The sequence below is a fragment of the Palaemon carinicauda genome, chromosome 4 (assembly GCF_036898095.1).
Source record: "Palaemon carinicauda isolate YSFRI2023 chromosome 4, ASM3689809v2, whole genome shotgun sequence".
Lineage (NCBI taxonomy): Eukaryota > Metazoa > Arthropoda > Malacostraca > Decapoda > Palaemonidae > Palaemon > Palaemon carinicauda.
This window is the reverse complement of record NC_090728.1, coordinates 49553200-49574024: the sequence shown is the minus strand read 5'-3', so window position 1 is coordinate 49574024 and position 20825 is coordinate 49553200. Positions and strand designations below refer to the sequence as shown.

Below are 20825 nucleotides of genomic sequence, written 5' to 3'. Positions count from 1 at the left end.
TATACATCTTTTCTTGTCTGATGTTTCCTCAGTTTCTATGATGGTGTAAAACTGCTGAGGTACTCGTCTCACTAAAAACTGCTTGGGTCGGCACTCATGAAATTAGGTCTCCCTTGCGAAAAGATCTAGTCCTCTTATTTCGCAGAGTAAATCATCATTTAGTTAAATTTCCTTTTCTTCGATGTTTTTATACGCAAATGAGTGGAACTACTGCAAGCTATCTATATTACCAGATGCCTTTACCTTGTCAGCTTTATAAAATACACAGTATTTACCAAATATCACTATCTAATTTTTTTTTTTTTTTTTTGGCGACTTGTTCACTAACATTCAAGCATTCGTTTTTACTCTTAAGAAAGTGTGGCGACCAATTCAAAAACACTCGTCGGCAACTTGCTAGATAAACAAGTAAATAAACAAATGAACAAATAAGTAAGAAAAATAATTAATCTTAACTTCAAACTACATTTAAACAAATACCTTTAAATTTTCTGTAAAAATTTAAAGGCACTTTATCTTTTACAATTAGTTTGGAATTTGTCAGGAGAAAAAATCATCACTTGCTTACTTGGATTTATCAGTTTGAAACGGATAGAAAAGTTTTGGTATCTATTTCAATATAACGTAAACTTTGGCTAAAAAAATGCGTATGTAATAAGGACGTATTTATAATGAAATATGTAATTACAGATTAGTTATTTTTTCCTGAGAGGCTTCGTTTGCAATGAGAAGTATGTTAAAATCAAGATTTTTTTTCGGTGTATCCGTGTACATTTGTATTACTTTAGAAATATATATACTATTGAAATGTTTGCTTTTTACATATGTTTTTTGATATATTGCAATAGTCCCTGCAAAATTTCTTGAAAGTCTGAATATGTTTGACCACCCATATAAAGGCTTAATGTAGATTTATGTGAGGCAGAGTTGAGCGTAGCGTGAAACAGGGGGTTTTGGTCCCCTATGTGAGAACGGCCTCGAGTTGAGAGTGGTCGCTATGTTCTTGATATAGCCCAAGACAGGTTATCAGGAAATGTGATTTAAAGGGTTATCAGGAAATGTGAGTTAAAAAGTTAGCAGAAAATACCCTGAGGTGGTCCTGGCACCCGGCCTAAAAGGATTACTAAATATTCTAAACACCATGCACACTGAGTCAATTGAACAATGGTGTCACATACTTATATCAAGATTATGAACATGGAGTTTAATAAGCGTTAGGTTTTTCTCCATCAGTTTAGGATAAAAGTCAGATTCTGAAGTACAAACATGTGAACAAATTTCAAAGTACTACCAACCTGAAGTGCTTAAAATACCTTACTTAGAAATATCAGGGCTCCAAAAATTAAAAAAAAAAACAAACTCAAAATTCAATTCTTTTAAAGATATTAGATGGGAGACTGCCTGTTTCTCAAACTCTTTAAATATTGGTTTCATCCTATGGCCAACATGAAATAACTTCACGTTGCATCTGGTCTCCCTCTGGACATATACTGTATATCAGAGAAATCAGTAGGCTAATATCACCCAATATCAAACCAAAGAAAGGTAAATTCCAGAGAAAACGATATTTATAAAATCACTATTGATAGAAAGGCGATCAGAAATAACCAGGGTAATATATCTAGGTGCCATGTCCTCGATGTGGGCTGTCAATTGCCTCCACCTGGTTCTGTCTCTAGCTCTCCGTATAAATTTTCCAGCTGCTACAATCTCATTTACATCTTCCAGTAAGCTGTCCAAAAACCAGGGTAATAAAACTAGAAAAATAAACACATGTACCGTAAAGAAGAAACTATATAATACGAACTGAAAATGCTAAGCTAAAAAGGGAGAAAAACATTGCTTACAACCTCGAAATTAAGTTCTTTAAAGCGCACCCACCCCTTGTCCCATAGGTACCATATACTAGATAGCTTTTGTGCATTTGTTTACTACCTCTGGCCCAAAATTAGTTCTTATTTAAATATAATTCTGATTTATCTATTGAAATCTTTGGTGTCTTGTTCCTTAAAAATAGCGTGACTTTATTCTTTTTTTTCCTATCGTTTCACAAATCGCACTATAAAGACGTAGCGCAACAGATTATCGGTAACTAGATAATATCAGGTGAGTTAAAAATGAAGTTGGTAATTTTAACACTGAAATTGATAACGCGGAGTCAAGCTGCCAACTAATCATAAAGAGTTCATCTGTAACATAACTGGTATGGAATGAACATCTTGGACCCCCAATCTTCTTTGACTCTCACTATTCTCTCCCTCTCTCACCCCTTCTCGCTCTCACCACCCTCAGACTCTTTCACCCCTTCTCACTTCCTCACCAATACCCCTCTCTCTGTCTGTCTCTCTCTCTCTCTCTCTCTCTCTCTCTCTCTCTCTCTCTCTCTCTCTCTCTCTCTCTCTCTCTCATAAATGATAAAAGATATCGTTGAGTTTATATCCCCCACTTACATAAAACTCAATTTCAAAATAAATATCAACTTGAGAAACATTACAAGTTCCATTCTATAGAGACATGATGTTCGTGAAGCGAATCTTTATATCACAAAGAGTTGGGATTGTTGAAAGACCAACTGGCAAGAATGGAAGTAATAATGTGGTTTCTGGAAGGGTTACAAGGTTTCGGTAGGTTTGGATAAATGGATAAATTCCAGGAATTAAGAGGGTAAGAAGAACTAATCACGTTTAATAAATCCAAAGAAATATCTTGCAATTCCAAATTATAAGGCGGCTCCAACACTCACCTTGACAGAACTCTCTCAAAATTTACGTTTTGGCATCTAACAGATTAATAATAACGTACAATATCACTCCTTGCCAAGGAGGGGAAAAAAAAAGAAAACATACAATATCACACCTTGCCAAGGAGGAAAAAAAAAATTACAATATCACACCTTGCCAAAAAAAAAAAAAAAAAAAAAAAAAAAAAAAAAAACCCACGCAGCATCGAAATGGACTCAACAGAAATTTCAAACTTCTCTTCGAATCAATAAAAAAAAATAAGAATGAAAAGCAACACCCAGGTAACAAAGTGTTCCAGGAACCGAGTTGTCATGGCAACCAGCCTTGGAATAAGAACCTCAATGCAATGCACCTCTCATTGCAGTACATGCAAGAGTGGAAATGCAATGTCACGATGACAAATGAAGGGCCGTGGCTGTGCTGTTATAGACCAAATACGAGCAAGTCACACACACACTGCTTTGTCGGATGGTCAGTATTCAGAAAGATTCCCCGGGAATATTTGCATGTTCTGCAAACAGAGAATCTCGGACTTGCGAGAGATGATCTGAGATGGATTTGAATAACTGATAAATAAGAGCAGGTCTGAATGAAATAAATGTACGTGCATACGTTGAGCTGCTGCATATATAGCTTACGAAGTCCTCCCAAGTCCAATCTATAAAAAAAAAAAAAAAAAAAAAAAAAAAAAAAAAAAAAAAAAAAAAAAAAAAGAGGAAACTTGAGGTTTAGTTCGAAGGAACTTTTCAATGTGATCAGAAAAAAAAGGTTAAGGTTTTCTCAAATTATATAAAGAGGTAAATTTTATAAAAAGATTAGGTTAATTCTAAATAAAAAAAAAACTTCCCCAATGCGGTGATAAAAATTAAATGAAACGATTTTAAAATTTTTAGTAAAATATACTCAACTAGTGTAAACACACACACACACACACACACATATATATATATATATATATATATATATATATATATGTATGTATATATATATATATATATATATATATATGTATATATATATATATATATATATATATATATATGTATATATATGTATATATATATATATATATATATATATATATATATATATATGTATATATATATATACATATATATATATATATATATATATATATATATATATATATATATATGTATGTATATATATATATACATATATGTATGTATATATATATATATATATATATATGTATGTATATATATATATATATATGTATGTATATATATATATGTATGTATATATATATATATATATATATATATATATATATATATATATATATATATACATATATAGCCTATATAGCCTACGCAAACGCCAAATTTAGTCTTTTTACCCCAGATTCAACTATTATTATTACAATTAGAAGCTAAGCTGCAACCCTAGATGGAAAAGCAAGATGCTATAAGCCCGAGGGCTCCAACAGGGAAAATAAAACCCCAGTAGGGAAAGGAAACAAGGAAATTAATACATTACAAAAAAAGTAATAAAATCAAAATGAAATATTTTAAGAACAGTAACAACATTAAATTAGATCTTCCCTATATAAAATATAAAAAGTTAAGAAACAAGAGGAAAATAAATAAGATAGAACAGCGTACCCGAGTGTACCTTGGAGAATGAGAACTCTAATTCAAGACAGTGGAAGGCCATGGTACAGAGGCTATGGCACTACCCAAGACTAGAGAACAATGGTTTCATTTTGGAGTGACCTTCTCCTAGAAGAGCTGCTTACCATGACTAAAGTCTCTCTTCTACCCTTACCAAGAGGAAAGTAACCACTGAACAATTACAATGCAGTAGATAACTACTTAAGTGAAGAATTGTTTGGTAATCTCAGTGTTGTCAGGTGTGTGTAAAAGAATATGCCAGACTATTCGACGTAATTGTAGGCAAAGACAGAATAAGCCGTAACCAGAGATAGGGGTCCAATGTAGTACTGTCTGGTCAGTCAAGGGACCTAATAACTTTCTAGTGGTAGTATCTCACCGGGTGACTGGAAGGGTGTGTGTAAAAGAATATGCCAGACTATTCGATGTATTTATAGGCAAAGACAGAATAAGCCGTAACCAGAGATAGGGGTCCAATGTAGTACTGTCTGGTCAGTCAAGGGACCCAAAAACTCTCTAGTGGTAGTATCTCACCGGGTGACTGGTGCCCTGGCCAACCAACTACCTATAAGGTATAAATGAGGACACGACCGTCATTTCGTTTCTGTGGAGCCATCCCTTGTTAGTGAAAATAGATAATCTTTTTCGTCAGAGACTTCAACTCCAGTAGCCCAGACAAGTTTCAAGTCAAGCTCAGGGCTGATAGAATTCGCTTAAAAAATGGCCATGTCACTCCGGTGAGATTACAGTAGGGCCGAAGGTGTCATGGCCGAGTGGATCATTAACATGGCAATTGCTATAAAATCTACTGAAAATTATATAGACCTAAGCACTGTCATCTGCTGGAGTCAAGAGTTATATCGTCAAGCGTGTAAAGAAACCTAGACTGTGGACTCTTCTGGTGCCAACCTTCCAAAAGCAAAACAAGTCTGTTAATTTTTTTTTAATTGACCCAACATTAAATTCATCTCAAAAGTACTGATAGATCAAGTACGACCTTCGCGCAGTCAAGAAAAGCTGTGACATGAAGTACAAATCAGGCTCAAGTTACACCAGTAATCACGAGGGTTGGATCAAACATAACACGAAGGACTGTCACTAAGACAAGGCTATCAAACATTTGTAGACGGTGAAAAGCCCCATATGGTCTAAAGATGTGAATATCATTAATCGGGAAAATGTAAAAAAAAAAAAAATAGAAAAAAAAATTTAAAAACAATTCATGGACTAGCGCAACAATTATCTGTAACATCTTCCTAAAACCAACACATCCTGATAGAAATAGCAACTGACTTAAATATTCCAATAACTCAATGCACTCTTCAAACTCAAAAGCCTATGAAGGATAAAAGAAGGTAAAGCTGGCCTATAATACCCCTCACATAAGGAGAACACCTTACCCACGGGGCGGTCACCTAGGGGAGGGGTTGCCGGTATAGGCAAGCACAGACTGCCTAAGGGGGGGGGGGGGGTCGTTACCAGTCTAGGCAAGCACAGACTGTCTGGTGTAATGGCTAACGGTACGGCCGGTCAGGGTTTCCACTAAGATGTAAAGTGATTACTATTATAAGTGGAGGGTGATCAGGAGTGGTCAGTGGGTCAGATCTTATTTACTTTATGACGTTGGCCTATATCTGATTTACCGGATTAAAACAGGAAGTTTTAAGAGGCGAGATCTGAGAAAGATTAAAGTTAAAAAATACTAAAAACAAAGAATAAATATCCGGCTCTATAGACAGTCCCTTGGTCTTCCACTGTCTTGGGTTAGAGTTCTCTTGCTTGAGAGTACACTCTGGCACACTATTCTATCTTATTTCCCTTCCTAATGTTTGTTAAGTTTTTAGTTTATAGAGATTTTTATTTCAATGTTGTTACTGTTCTTAAAATATTCTATTTTTCCTTGTTGCCTTTCCTCACTTGGCTATTTTCCCCAGTGGAGCCACAGGGCTTATAGCATCCTGCTTTTCCAACTAGGGTTGTAGCTTAGCAATTAATAATGAATAACAATTAGGTTGCTAGACTCAAAACTTTCAAACGTTGTTGCGACCATCACAGTTGTCTAACTACCACGTACGTTACATAATTTACTGCTTAGCGAATCAGATGCACAGTGATATTTTTCAAGTGCTCCCAAATTAAATGCTCCATATTGTTGAGAGGAAATATTTTCTCCTTAAAAAATGAAAAAGTTTATTCCTCACATCATTAGCCATAGACCTTAAACTTTGCTATCCTACTAATTAGCAGAAATTCTTATCCTGACCATCTATTGAATAATCCTACGTTTGTCCATGGTGAGTAAAAGAACGAAGAACAGATTTACTAAGTTGCAATGAAATAAAAAAAAAATATGGAAAACGTCTGGTTAACCATAAAATACAATCAATGATGTATAAAGGTAATTCGCTACCCATATTCCCCCATGTAAAAGTGTCCTTGCACGCTATGCAAACACCCACATTGACGATGTATATACTAAAAACTGTAGGCTAAGTGTGGATGCGTAAAGACACACTCTCTCTCTCTCTCTCTCTCTCTCTCTCCAGAATACCTTGATCGAACCTAGATTTGTAGAAAACAATGGTAGTTACAAAAAGACAAGCAAAAACTAATGACAAAGTCTTTGTTCTTGAGAGAGAGAGAGAGAGAGAGAGAGAGAGAGAGAGAGAGAGAGAGAGAGAGAGAGAGAGCATGATGAAGCTCGATTTGGAGGTTAGGATGTGAAAATTCAATTCTGCCAGATTTTACACGCTACAATGTAATATTTGTTTCGCAACATCTGATATATGAAGAATGACTGGGCGAAAACCTCATCCGGCATGTTACTCACACTAAAAGGTAGGGTAGACGAACAAACAAACACTTCTTGTCTATATTGCTTATTACACAAGAAAAATAAACTATGATAATGAATATTTTGACGTCTCTTTGGTTAACATATCACAATGTATTTATAAAACGCAATCTAATTAAAATCCAGTAGTAACTCAAGAATACAGAAATTAATCAGCAGTTGGTAATGTAGTCCATCGAGTAGGCCTAGGCCTATTTCCCTTATCGATTAGTGCATGAATGACGACTAAAGAATGATTTGTATTGAAGTCTAACCAAAATATATAAAAAAAAAATGAAAATAGAATTCATGCCAACTATCCCAGGAAACAATAAAGTTTGCAATTCAATGTAAATTCAACACTAACAGTTAAGTTACCGTTTATGCTAACCTTGACAAAGTCATTCATGAATCATAACAGGACTTACTGAATCATCTGGTCTCAATATTGCCTAACTTCAAAGTTGAGTAAACCATTAATATTATTACTTACTAAGCTACAACCCTAGTTGGAAAAGCAGGATGCTTAAGCCCTGGGGTTACAACAGGGAAAACCGCCCAGTGAGGAAAGGAAACAAGGAAAAATTAAATATCTTAAGAAGAGTATCTAGATATCAACAAAGTCAGAGCTGATTTTAGCTCCAAATGCCTCGAGAAATATTCTTCAAAAACTTTTGGCTATCGTCTAAACACGTAAAACTTGGCAAATGTACAGACATTCAAGTCTGAAGTAAGCAGGGCAAGACTTTTTAATGATTTTGGCTATTGAAATAATGGAAAACAAGAAAATAAGGAAAAACCGAAAGGATAAAATTTCACGCTCTTCATATTTTTTCCAGAAGAAAAACGTGGAATTAACATAGGCATACTTCACATACTGTATATACAAACGCTGACACAAATCTTGTCATTATACAAAATGAACAGATAGCCATCAATCCATCCACTCTTCGCATCCTAGGCCTATTGCTCTAATAGCTGTTCAAAACTTTTGCAGGGATTTAATCTGTCTGTTTTACACAATATTCTATTTTAGCCTCTTGTCCTATAGCATCCGTTACATTCACTTTTGAATATATATATATATATATATATATATATATATATATATATATATATATATTTACATGCCTATATATATATATATATATATATATATATATATATATATATATATATATACAGGCCTATATATATATATTAATAAATCGATTGAATTCATTTGACTATTCAAGCATAAACACTCATCTATCATGTCCTAAAGTGTTTATTTTCTGAGAATCATGTCCCCATACGATTCTTAAAAATATTATCCACCCATAAGGATTGAAAATTAACTGACATCAACAGCTATCACTATGATTCTTCTTTCATGTAGGCCTAGGCTACAACCTCTTGATCAACACACTGTCTTCAAAAACCTACTGCACATAGCCAATCCCCTCTAGTTATGTTAGGTTATCTTACATATAAATAATATACATATTCATAAACAGCACTAAAGTACATCTTCCCATATACATTAAACAATGCTAGGCCCATATTATTACTATAAATTCCACCTTTGCAAAAAGAAACCAATATTCTTTTCACTTAACTTTAGAACCTTTCTAAAGTAGTCTTAGTTTCAAAGAACTCGGAACCTCTCAATTACAGTGTCACCCTCACACTAATGAACCTCTACGGCAATCCCAGAGGTGCTTTGCATCTTACAACTTTTCAAAGTACCTCCAGGAATTCAAGTACTTTTTCCCACAAACATCATGGAATTTCATGGAAACCCTTCTACTCTTACGGCATCTTCCTTTCTGATAAATATGCGTGTATTTTATTTAGTGACAGCCCTCTTCATTTATATAGTTCTAAGTCCTATACTTTTATTCCCGCATCCACTTATTTTTTATAGTATAATTTTTGTCCCTTATTAAATTATTATACGAGACTTAACCCTGTGCCAAAAATATCTTTGAATACCACAAGCTTCATTTTGCAGTACCACCATACAATGCTCTAACTACATTTTTTTCAGTATAGGCCTAGTTGAAACCTTTTATTTCATTACCTTCCTATAGATTATTATCCTGTTATGCTTATTCTATGGGCCTAGAGTCGAATCTTGTATACCCATCATAATCTCTTCTACTTTGATGTATTTAATCCTAAATCGAGTTTCATCGACTATTAATGTTTTAACTTGTATGATGAAATCCACATACTCCCAATTACATTAATTTATAGCCACAATATTAACAATTTGCTTTAAAAAATTACCTGCTATTTTCATCTTCGAAATGTCATATAGGCCTAACATATATATATACACACACATATATATATATATATATATATATATAAATATATATATAAATATATATATATATATATATATATATATATATATATATAATGAATTATTCATCTACCATTCATGCAAACGAAAACAGGTGAAAACGTAAAATAGTACACACTTACGAAAGGGATAAACATGACATTCCCGTCAGTAATCATATAAAAAATCAATGTAATTTACAAAATCTATGTCAAGAAACGACTAAAAATTCGAACTCTAATTTAATTATTGGGTTTCCAGTCCTGTTGCAAAGCGCCATGTGCCCGTCCTCAATGCAGAAAACGTTCGCTTTACTGAACACTGGGATGGTTAATATAATCAATTTAATTTGAGGTAAATTGAATTTTTTTTAATATTTATGTTACATTTTAAAAAGTTTTATTGTTACGGTAAAAGCTCATGTAATAATAATAATAATAATAAGAAGAAGAAGAAAAAGAAGAAGAAGAAAAGGCATAGTAAACTATAGGATCATTTTGATCATACAAAGACAATGCATTGATGTCTTTAACTTATTATGAAGAAAATATAAATACATAACATAAAACATTTTTTTTATATTTATCTTATATATTAAAAAGTTTTACTGATACGGTAAAAGCTCGTGTAATAATAATAATAATAATAATAATAATAATAATAATAATAATGATAATAATAATAAGAAAATTTATCGTAAACTATTGGATCATTTTGATCATAAAAAGACAAACATTGATATCTTTAACTAATTATAAATAAAATATAAATAAATAACCTAAAACATTACTATAAAAAACACCAGACAAAAGTTAGCAAAAAAAAACTCCCAATTTCGGATCATTTTGATCATACAAAGACAAACATTGATGTCTTTAACTTATTATGAAGAAAATATAAATACATAACCTAAATCATTACTATATAAAACACCAGACAAAAGCTCGCAAAAAAAAAAAACTCCCAATTTCGCAATTCAAATCACATTAAAATATCCATCACACACACATCCGGACCCCAGCTGCATCTATTACGACCAGCCGAAGTCAAGGTCACACGAACCGATAGGGACGAAGCCTCTCAACTCTATGACTCCACCTGTACCTGTCCAAATCCTTGACAACTTGACCAACACCCATTCTCGAAAGCAGTCTACGAGCTGGTAAACTTTTTAAAACTTTCCGGAAAGTTAGTAAGTTGTTTAAAGTTTAAGAAAAGTTTTACATTCGCCGAGAAACCAACGCGCTGTTTAAATCCATACCAATGCAGTAAGTTCTCACGTGTAATTTGACAATCACCCCAAACCAAACCCCCTATTTGCATATATGGCCCACACGCTTTGACTAAGCGTTCCCTCGTTTTAAGGAAAGGATTTCTATTTATTAACTCAAACTCCATCCATCTCGATCGTCATTACCGCGTGAATAGGACGTTTGAACAACGAGAGAGATACTTGAAACAAGAAAACTAGATCAGGTATGCGACTGTGGGCAGGAGTGGGCATTCTATCTCTCCTCTCTAAGTTCCTCACCTGAAACTGCTGTTCATATATATCATCTCCTCCGGTCCGTTTGACTTCTAAGGTATCCACATGGTTAATGAAATTCTGAAGTACAGTTCTTAGAGGTAATTTTCTTTCCCTCATCCCATGGTATGGGTTGGGGCTATAAAAGCTAACCCCTTCACTACACACATAAGTGATCACATACACAACCTTCCTTCACACGGGTCAAACACACACTAACCGCCCCGGGGGCCCTACACACTCTCAGTCAGTGAGGAGGAGCAACTGGTGGCAGTGTTGCCAGATGAGTTAGTCTAAAAATCCCCAAAACTCATGATGAAAAATCCCCGAAACAACCCAAATATCCCCATTTCCACAAATATATTATCTTCTGATCATGTAGGCTGTACTAATATAGAAATTACTCAATATACTTCATATAAGCGTAAGTAAACTAATTGCAACACGATACAGGTTTACTCATCTTTGTTTCTTCTTCATGGAAATTTGTACAGAATATCCCTATCTGACATTCAAAATCCCCAAATCTAGAGATAAATCCCCATATGTGGCAACACTGACTGGTGGTGGGGCGCCATCTCTTAGGAAATATGTCTTCCTCGCTGCCGCCGCCAACAAGCGACGCTCTCAAAGAAAATGAGTTTAGGGGTGACTACTCATTTTAAGATCGTGGCGTTAAACTCCTTGATATTTGTTCCTGTGTGGTTAATGCGTTCATAAATTTCTTAATCATTTTATACCTAAGAATTACAATATAATCTATATATTAATGGGCTAAAACAGATTATTTAGGGTAAAACCTATAACTCTGGCATTCCATAAAACATTTTCTGAAAAAAAAAATAATTCGTAAAAAAGAGTTCAGTAGTGTTTGCCAAAATACACAACAGAAATGACAGAAGAATGAGTTTTTCAAGTTATGCAGAATTATATAAACCAATTATTTGTAAATCTGTGATGACAGTTAGCAAAGAATAATAGAAAATAATTGTTTGTTAGCCTCGAAACGAGGAGATATCATTATGAAAAATTATATGAATTTTATGATTAAAAGTTGTTATGGGACCTTGGAAGAAACGTTTCATTAAAAAGCCACTCATCCATAAATATTATCTCTCTCTCTCTCTCTCTCTCTCTCTCTCTCTCTCTCTCTCTCTCTCTCTCTCTCTCTCTCTCTCTCTCTCTCTCTCATCCAACTCATAGTCCTGAGACATGATAACAATGTGTAATTAAAATGCAATACTGTGTACAAATGTGTATAAATACATATTAGAATGTGGACAAATGCAGAAATTATGGATATAAATGCATATACATGAGCGTATTTGCATGTGTTTGAGTCTACGTGATTACATAAACATGTAGAAGTGAAGGAAAGCGATATAATCGTAGAATAATCAAGAAATACGTTTAAAATTATGTCCCAAGGAACACCAAGATGACAAAATTATGAAAATAAAGATATACATAATGCAAAAAACTGAATAATCACACTATTCTATTATTTCTCTTCCTCTTGTTTCGTTAAAGTTTTCATAGTTTAAAACCTTTTATTTTTCCTTGTTTCCTTTCCTCACTGGGCTATTTTCCCCGTTGGAGCCCCTGGGCTTATAGCATTCTGCTTTTCCAACTAGGGTTGTAGCTTACCAATTAATAATAATAATAATAATAATAATAATAATAATAATAATTAAAAGAGTAAATAAGAGTATTACATATATATATATATATATATATATATATATATATATATATATATATATATATATATACAGAAGCTGGGAAGGAGTAGACGATAGATTCACGAACTAAGGAAATATACGGGAATGAATGGACATGTCTGAGGCCTTCGCCCTGCAGTGGATTAGTCACGGCTGATGATGATATATAATGAACACAGAATAGTTTTTTTTCCGGAAATTTAGAAGAATTTTTTTGGGGGGAAACTTAGAATAGTTTTCCCGGAAATTTAGAGTAGTTTTCCTGGAAATTTAGAATAGTTTTCCCCGGAAATTTAGAGTAGTTTTCCTGGAAATTTAGAATATTTTTTTTTTCCCGGAAATTTAGAATAGTTCTTTTCCGGAAATTTAGAATAGTTTTTCCGGAAATTTGACAGATTTTTATTTGATCCGTCAAATGTCTGAAAAATTTCGAGGTCCAGTTAAACTGACCTGCTTCAGGTCTCGTAGATATCAATAAGTTACATTAATGTGAAGGGACAGACAGTAGCTATTATTATTATTAAATGCTAAGCTACAACCCTAGTTGGAACAGCAGGATGCTATAAGCCTTGGGGCCCCAACAGGGAAAATAGCCCAGTGGGGAAAGGAAACAAGGAAAAGTAAGATATTTTAAGAATAGTAACAATATTAAAATAAATATTTCCTATATAAACAATAAAAACTTCAACAAAACAAGAGGAATCGAAACTAGATAAAACAGTAAGCCTGAGTGTACCCTCAAGCAAGCGAACTCTAACCCAAGACAGTGGAAGACCATGGTACAGAGGCTATAGCACTACCCAAGACTAGAGAACAATGGTTTGATTTTGGAGTGTCCTTCTCCTAGAAGAGCTGCTTACCATAGCTAAAGAGTTTTTTCTACCTTTACCAAGTGGAAAGTAGCCACTTAACAATTACATTGCCGTAGTTAACCCCTTGGGTAATAAAGAATTGTTTGGTAATCTCAGTGTTGTCAAGTGTATGAGGACAGAGGAGAATCTGTAAAGAATAGTCAAGACTATTCGGTGTCTCTCAAGGCAAAGGGAAAGAACCGTAACCAGAGAGAAGGATCCACTGTAGTACTGTCTGGCCAGTCAAAGACCCCATAAATCTCTAGCGGTAGTATCTCAATGCCATAGTTGAATGTATTGCACTAAAATAAAGCATTTCTTATTCATATTAACAAGAACACCACAACTTTTAATATCACAGGGAGAAGTACCAGTAAAATGAAAATAAAGTAAATAAACACTTGATCAAAGAAGACCGACATCCGATTTCAAGGTATTATTATTATTATTATTATTATTATTATTATTATTATTATTTGCTAAACTACAACCTTAGTTGGAAAAGCAAGATGCTATAAGCCCAGGGGCCCCAACAGGGAAAATAGCCCAGTGAGGAAAGGAAACAAGGAAAAATAAAATATTTTAAGAACAGTAACAATATTTAAATAAATATTTCCTATATAGACTACGAAAGCTTTAACAAAACAAGAGGAAAAGAAATTAGATAGAATAGTGTGCTTGAGAAAACTCTCCTAACATGAAAATAAGTAAATAAACACTAGATCAAAGAAGACCGACATCCGGTTTCATGGTAGCAGTGCATCTTTGCGTGAAGTTCACAGAAAATATATTTTTGTTTAGAGGTGAATTAAAGATAATTTATAAATAGGATGTATGTATAAAGTGGGTAAAATTTTGACATAAATTGTATCCTCAACTAGCCCTTTTAGTTATAGTCTTTAAAATCAAATATTTTTAGTTATAAAACTTCCAAATTTTACTGATTTTAGTTTTTCTAATTCTTCCAGTTTTGTATAAGAATTATGCTTTTTATATTTTAATCATAATACCTTAGCTAGTTTTGATATAATTAAAAATAGCATATATGATTCTTACCGATAAATGTGAGTCTTATAATATTTTGGAAATGATTAGAAATTATTAGAATTTGATTCTGATGACATTTTTAGAGTTATTATGCTTTTTGTATTTTAATCATAATACCTTAGCTAGTTTTAATATCATTAAAAATAGCATATGTAATTCTTAACGATAAATGTGAAAGTCATAATATTTTGGATATGATTAAAACTGATTAGAATTAGCCACATCTGATGACAGTTTTAGTGTGATAGTAAATTGTATAACCAAATAGACGAATTTATAATCGGGACATTCTCTCAGACTTGTCTTAGATTCTATGAGATCTGATTGCTTATAAGTCCTATACTCAATTTTTTTAATGAGGCGCATTTGCACCGACTCGCAAGGGTGCCCTTTTATCTCGGAAAAGTGTCCTGATCGCTGATTGGTTGGACAAGATAATTCTAACCAATCAGATGGCAGGAAACTTTTCCAAGCTAAAAGGGCACCGCTGCGAGTCGGTGAAAATCTGCCTTACTAAAATAATTGACTATAGTGATTTCAAACTCACTTTTATCGAAGATATGTAGACGACTCTTAACCCCTTTTTAAGGAACCTTCACACGTGGAACTGTTCTTTAACAACTATCAAATATTTCTATTTATGAAATTTGTCAAGAAAATAAACTAATGATTTGCTGACGTTCAAATATGCTGTAACAAAGACACTTTTGAAACCTCTGTTTAAAGAAAACTATCATCTTCATCATCATCATCATCTCCTACGCCTACTGACGCAAAGGGTCTCGGTTAGATTTCGCCAACCGTCTCTATCTTGAGCTTTTAAATCAATACTTCTCCATTCATCAACTACTAAACGCTTCATAATCCTCAGCCATGTAGGCGTGGGTCTTCCAACTCTTCTAGTGCCTTGTGGAGCCCAATTAAATGTTTGGTGAACTAATCTCTTGGGGAGTACGAAGAGCATGACCAAACCATCTCCATCTACCCCTTATCATGACCTCGTCCACATATGGCACTCGAGTAATCTCTCTTAATGTTCTTAAAATGTTTTATTTTTCCTCGTTTCCTTTCCTCACTGGGCTATTTTCCCTGTTGGAGCCCCTGGGCTTATAGCATCCTGCTTTTCTAACTATGGTTGTAGCTTAGCAAGTAATAATAATAATAATAATAATAATAATGATAATAATGCTATAAGCCCAAGGGCTCCAACAGGGGAAATAGCCCAGTGAGAAAAGAAAATATGGAAATAAGCTACAAGAGAAACGATTAACAATTGAAATAAAATATTTCAAGAACAGATACAATATTAAAATAAATCTTTCATACACAAACTATAAAAAAAAAAATAAAAAAAGCCGCTGAAAAATAAGATAAAACAGTGTGCCCAAGTGTACCCTCAAGCAAGATAACTCTACCTCAAGATGTTTAGTCTAGCAATACGTTGGAGCCACCTCCTTCTGGCTAAGAGACAATTTGTGAACACAAGTGGCTCATCAACAGTAAAAGTTCCCCTCACTAAACCGGCATTTTCACCCATAAGGAATCACAGTTTTAACGAGAACCATATTTTTTTTTTTTAACTGACTTTATTTTATTTCAGAGTTTGTATATCATAAATATGAAACTGGAGGTAAACAATAATATGTTTCGTATTCAACTAGCGGTAATGATGAGGTCAATTTCAATTTCAATTTATTTAAGATTTTCATTTATATCCCATTCTCTTCGTATTGTCTATTTCATGCGTCAATGTTTTCCCAAGTTTATATTTTATTCTTAAGGTTAATGCTTTTTAGTTGTCCCCCCAAATAGTTTTATACCTTTTTATATTGTGCCTCAGTCTACCCTCAAGCAAAAGAACTGTAACCCAAGACGGTGGAGGAGCATATTACAGAGACTATGGCACTACCCAAGCCTAGAGAACAATGGTTTGATTTGGTAGCGTCCTAGAAGAGCTGCTTATGTGGAAAGCATCCACTGAACAATTACCGAGCATTAGTTAACGCCTTGAGTGAAAGAGATATTTTTTTGGTTATCTTAATGTTGTCAGGTGTTTGAGGAAAGAGGTGAATGTATAAATAAGAGGCCAGGCTGTTCGGCGTAAGTGTAGGCAGAGGGGGATCCGATGTAGTATTATTTAGCCAGCCAAAGGACACAATAAACCTCTGACTCTAGTATCTCAACGGTTGGCTGGTGCCTTAGCTAACCTAATATATATATATATATATATATATATATATATATATATATATATATATATATACATGTATATATATATATATAATATATATATATATATATATATATACATGTATATATATATATATAATATATATATATATATATATACATGTATATATATATATAATATATATATATATATATATATATATATATATATATATATATATATTTATATATATATATATATATATATAGAGAGAGAGAGAGAGAGAGAGAGAGAGAGAGAGAGAGAGAGAGAGAGAGAGAGAGAGAGAGAGAGACGTGCCAAACATTTGTTCATATAAGATTAAATTTAAATTAAAACTTAATTTTCTATAAACAAATAAACTACTATAAGTTATTGTTATTTCGATGATTTGTTATTGTATTAAAAAGTGGAATTTTAGTTTTTATATATCGACATTAAATTTCAATTTGTGATGTCGAATATATTTTCATTTCTGGTATATAACCAAAAAAAGTTTCTCATTAACATTTAGCTTCTATCTGCTCTAGTTTTATTAGATTTCACTGTGTAATTCGTAAATTTAATTTCCAGAATTCATTAGGATATTATTATTATCATTATTATTATTATTTTTATTATTATTTTTATTATTATTATTATTATTATTATTATTATTATTATTATGACTTGCTAAGCTACAACCCTAGTTGGAAAAGCAGGATGCTATAAGCCCAGGGGCTCCAACAGGGAAAATAGCCCAGTGAGGAAAGGAAACAAGGAAAAATATAAGATTTTAAGAACAGTAACAACATTAGAATAAATATTTCCTATATAAACTACAATAACTTAAAAAAACAAGAGGAAGAGAAATACTATAGAATAGTGTGCCCGAGTGAACCCTCAAGCAAAGAGAACTCTAATCCAAGGCAGTGGAAAACAGTGGAAGACCATAGTACAGAGGCTATGGCACTACCCAAGACTAGAGAACAATGGTTTGATTTTGGAGTGTCCTTCTCCTAGAAGAGCTGTTTACCATAGGTAAAGAGTCTCTTCTACCCTTACCAAGAGGAAAGGAGCCACTGAACAATTACAGTGCAATAGTTTGTCCCTTGGGTGAAGAAGAATGGTTTGGTAATCTCAGTATTGTCAGGTGTATGAGGACAGAGGAGAATCGGTAAAGAATAGGCCAGACTATTTGGTGTATAAGTAGGCAAAGGGAAAATGAACCGTAACCAGAGAGAAGTATCCAATGTAGTATTGTCTGGCCAGTAAAAGGACCCCATAACTCTCTAGCGGTAGTATCTCAACGGGTGGCTGGTGCCCTGGCCCACCTACTACCTATATAACGTAATGTTTCTTATGGTAGTGATAGGATAATAAATTCAGATAACATTTCAATGTGTATTATTTAGATCTTTGCCTATAAGCAGCTCTCCTCTCTCTCTCTCTCTCTCTCTCTCTCTCTCTCTCTCTCTCTCTCTCTCTCTCTCTCTCTCTCTCTCTCTCTCATCATACATTATTTTAGTAACTGTAACCCAAATAGTTTTCTTTATATCATGTTACTCTCTCTCTCTCTCTCTCTCTCTCTCTCTCTCTCTCTCTCTCTCTCTCTCTCTCTCTCTCTCATCATACATCATTTTAGCAACTGTAACCCAAATAGCTTTCTTTTTATCATGTTACTCTCTCTCTCTCTCTCTCTCTCTCTCTCTCTCTCTCTCTCTCTCTCTCTCTCTCTCTCTCTCTCTCTCTCTCTCTCTCTCCCTCATCATGCATTATTTTAGCAATTGTAACCCAAATAGTTTTTTTTTATCATGTTACTCTCTCTCTCTCTCTTTCTCTCTCTCTCTCTCTCTCTCTCTCTCTCTCTCTCTCTCTCTCTCTCTCTCTCATCATACATTATTTTAGTAACTGTGACCCAAATAGTTTTCTTTCTATCATGTTACTCTCTCTCTCTCTCTCTCTCTCTCTCTCTCTCTCTCTCTCTCTCTCTCTATCATCAAACATTATTTTAGTAACTGTGACCCAAATAGTTTTCTTTTTATCATGTTACTCTGAAGTAAAACCTTTCTTAATTGGCTATTTATTTCTAAAACTAATTCAAAGGTCATTCCACCAACATTCTCCCACTTTTGCTCTATGAAAACAAACAATATTCAATTAAATAAATGCATTCATTGGTAAATTCCTTAAAAAGATATCATTCGTTATGTTGGGTATAAATATTTAGCAAAAGGTCAGGGGAATAAATAATTTTCTTTGAAGGTCTGAAACAAAAGAGAAAATTTTATACTTCAAAGATATAGATTCATTGGAAATGAATCATATGATAAAGTTGATAAGGTTATTCTCTAATGGGTAATTTTTTACTATTATCTGCTTCATTTATAGATTCAGTTCATAAACTGATAACCTTTTCAGTAAAAGTGCAAAGAGAGAGAGAGAGAGAGAGAGAGAGAGAGAGAGAGAGAGAGAGAGAGAGAGAGAGATAGAGAGAGAGAGAGAGAGAGAGAGAGAACTCACAAGGTTATTCTCGATCTGCTTATTTTCTTTTTATTATCATGTGCTTCATTTATAGATTTAGTTCATAAACTTATAACCTTTACAATAAAAGTGCAAAGAGAGAGAGAGAGAGAGAGAGAGAGAGAGAGAGAGAGAGGCGATTCACTTTTTATATATCTGATATTGAAATCCTTCAAAAGTAAATCAATGGACTAAATATCTCTTCATTCTCGTTGCTGGTTGATACGCTTTCTTATAAAGAGCAAAATAGAATACTGTGCAACGTTGTGCTAGTCAGGGCCACCCATACTAGGTTGGTTTGCTGTGAGCGGTCAGAATAAAGTCTCCCCCCATCACCAATCCACAGTGGCCAGCGTGGTGTTGAAAACGTCCAAACTCCAGACATGACTAAGGACATATCTGAGGACTATGTCCTGCAGTGCATTACAAACGGCTTCACTTGTTGTTGTTGTTGTTGTTTTTGTTCAAGCAATGGATCTATATCTAAATTTCTTTTAGTATATCTTTATGAGAAGATTTTTTTTTCTCCATAAGAATAAACTTTTAGGTGTTGACTTTTTTCAATAAAAAACAAAATTGGTTTTAAACATCCCTGAAATAGATATCATATAAACATTAGACCTGTATCTATATTTTTACTTTCATGTTGATATTATCAAAAAAAGAAACTGCCTCTACGGTGTTATATATACAATAGAATATAACAATCTAAAAGAATTATTGATACAATTTCCTCATCATTAATACATCTGTTTTTAAATGCCTTTTGTATCTTTCATCATACAGGTAATTTCTGCTAACGTTTTTGAGAAAATAAATATCTTTTTATTCATATTTCTCTTGACGTTATGGCTAATATCTATCGTGACCAAAAATAGCAAGTTCTCTAAGAATGTCAATTTTGACGATTTAAAAAAAATTAAACATTATTATGTTATATCTTGTTTTTAATTATATTGTGCATATGCCAATTATCAGTGATAGCTGTCTCACAAGTCAGCACGTGATTTTTATACAATAACAATGCCGAATTTAAGTTCTCTGTGACAAACAGAGCCAGTGTGGCAACTTCCTAATTTATTCAGGCACACGAATACTGCAGCCTATTAGGGTGGATAAGACTCTTACTGTGAACTGTCGAGTAAACACTTCAGAAATGAAGACCGGAATTAAAGTGGGTTATAACGAAATGGAATTTTTAGTAAAGTAGCTATTAAGACTTTTGGTTATTTTCTTAACCTATTAAATATTTTCTTTATATTTCTTTAGATTTTTTCTCCTTTTTTTAACAGTGATTAATTCACCCTCATGTTTTTCTGTTTTCAAATGTATCTGTTGAATCAGATCTATCCTTTTCAACTAGTTTATTTTCATGTATAAGTTTGTACAAAATCGTATACATTCCGAGATCGAGGTATTAATCAGTAAAGTAA

The 20825-nt window shown here is 33.4% G+C and overlaps 1 protein-coding gene across 1 annotated transcript in view; it reads right to left on the bottom strand.

The window, feature by feature from the left end:
* The window catches only part of LOC137639063 (tyrosine-protein phosphatase non-receptor type 12-like), a 41828-nt gene extending 30528 nt beyond the window's left edge, over positions 1–11300 (bottom strand). The window contains exon 1 of the mRNA XM_068371383.1: positions 11069–11300. Within this exon, the coding sequence (XP_068227484.1) occupies positions 11069–11182 (114 nt within the window). The 5' untranslated portion in view covers positions 11183–11300. The remainder of the gene's footprint in view (positions 1–11068) is intronic.
* Between the last annotated feature and the right edge of the window lie 9525 nt (positions 11301–20825).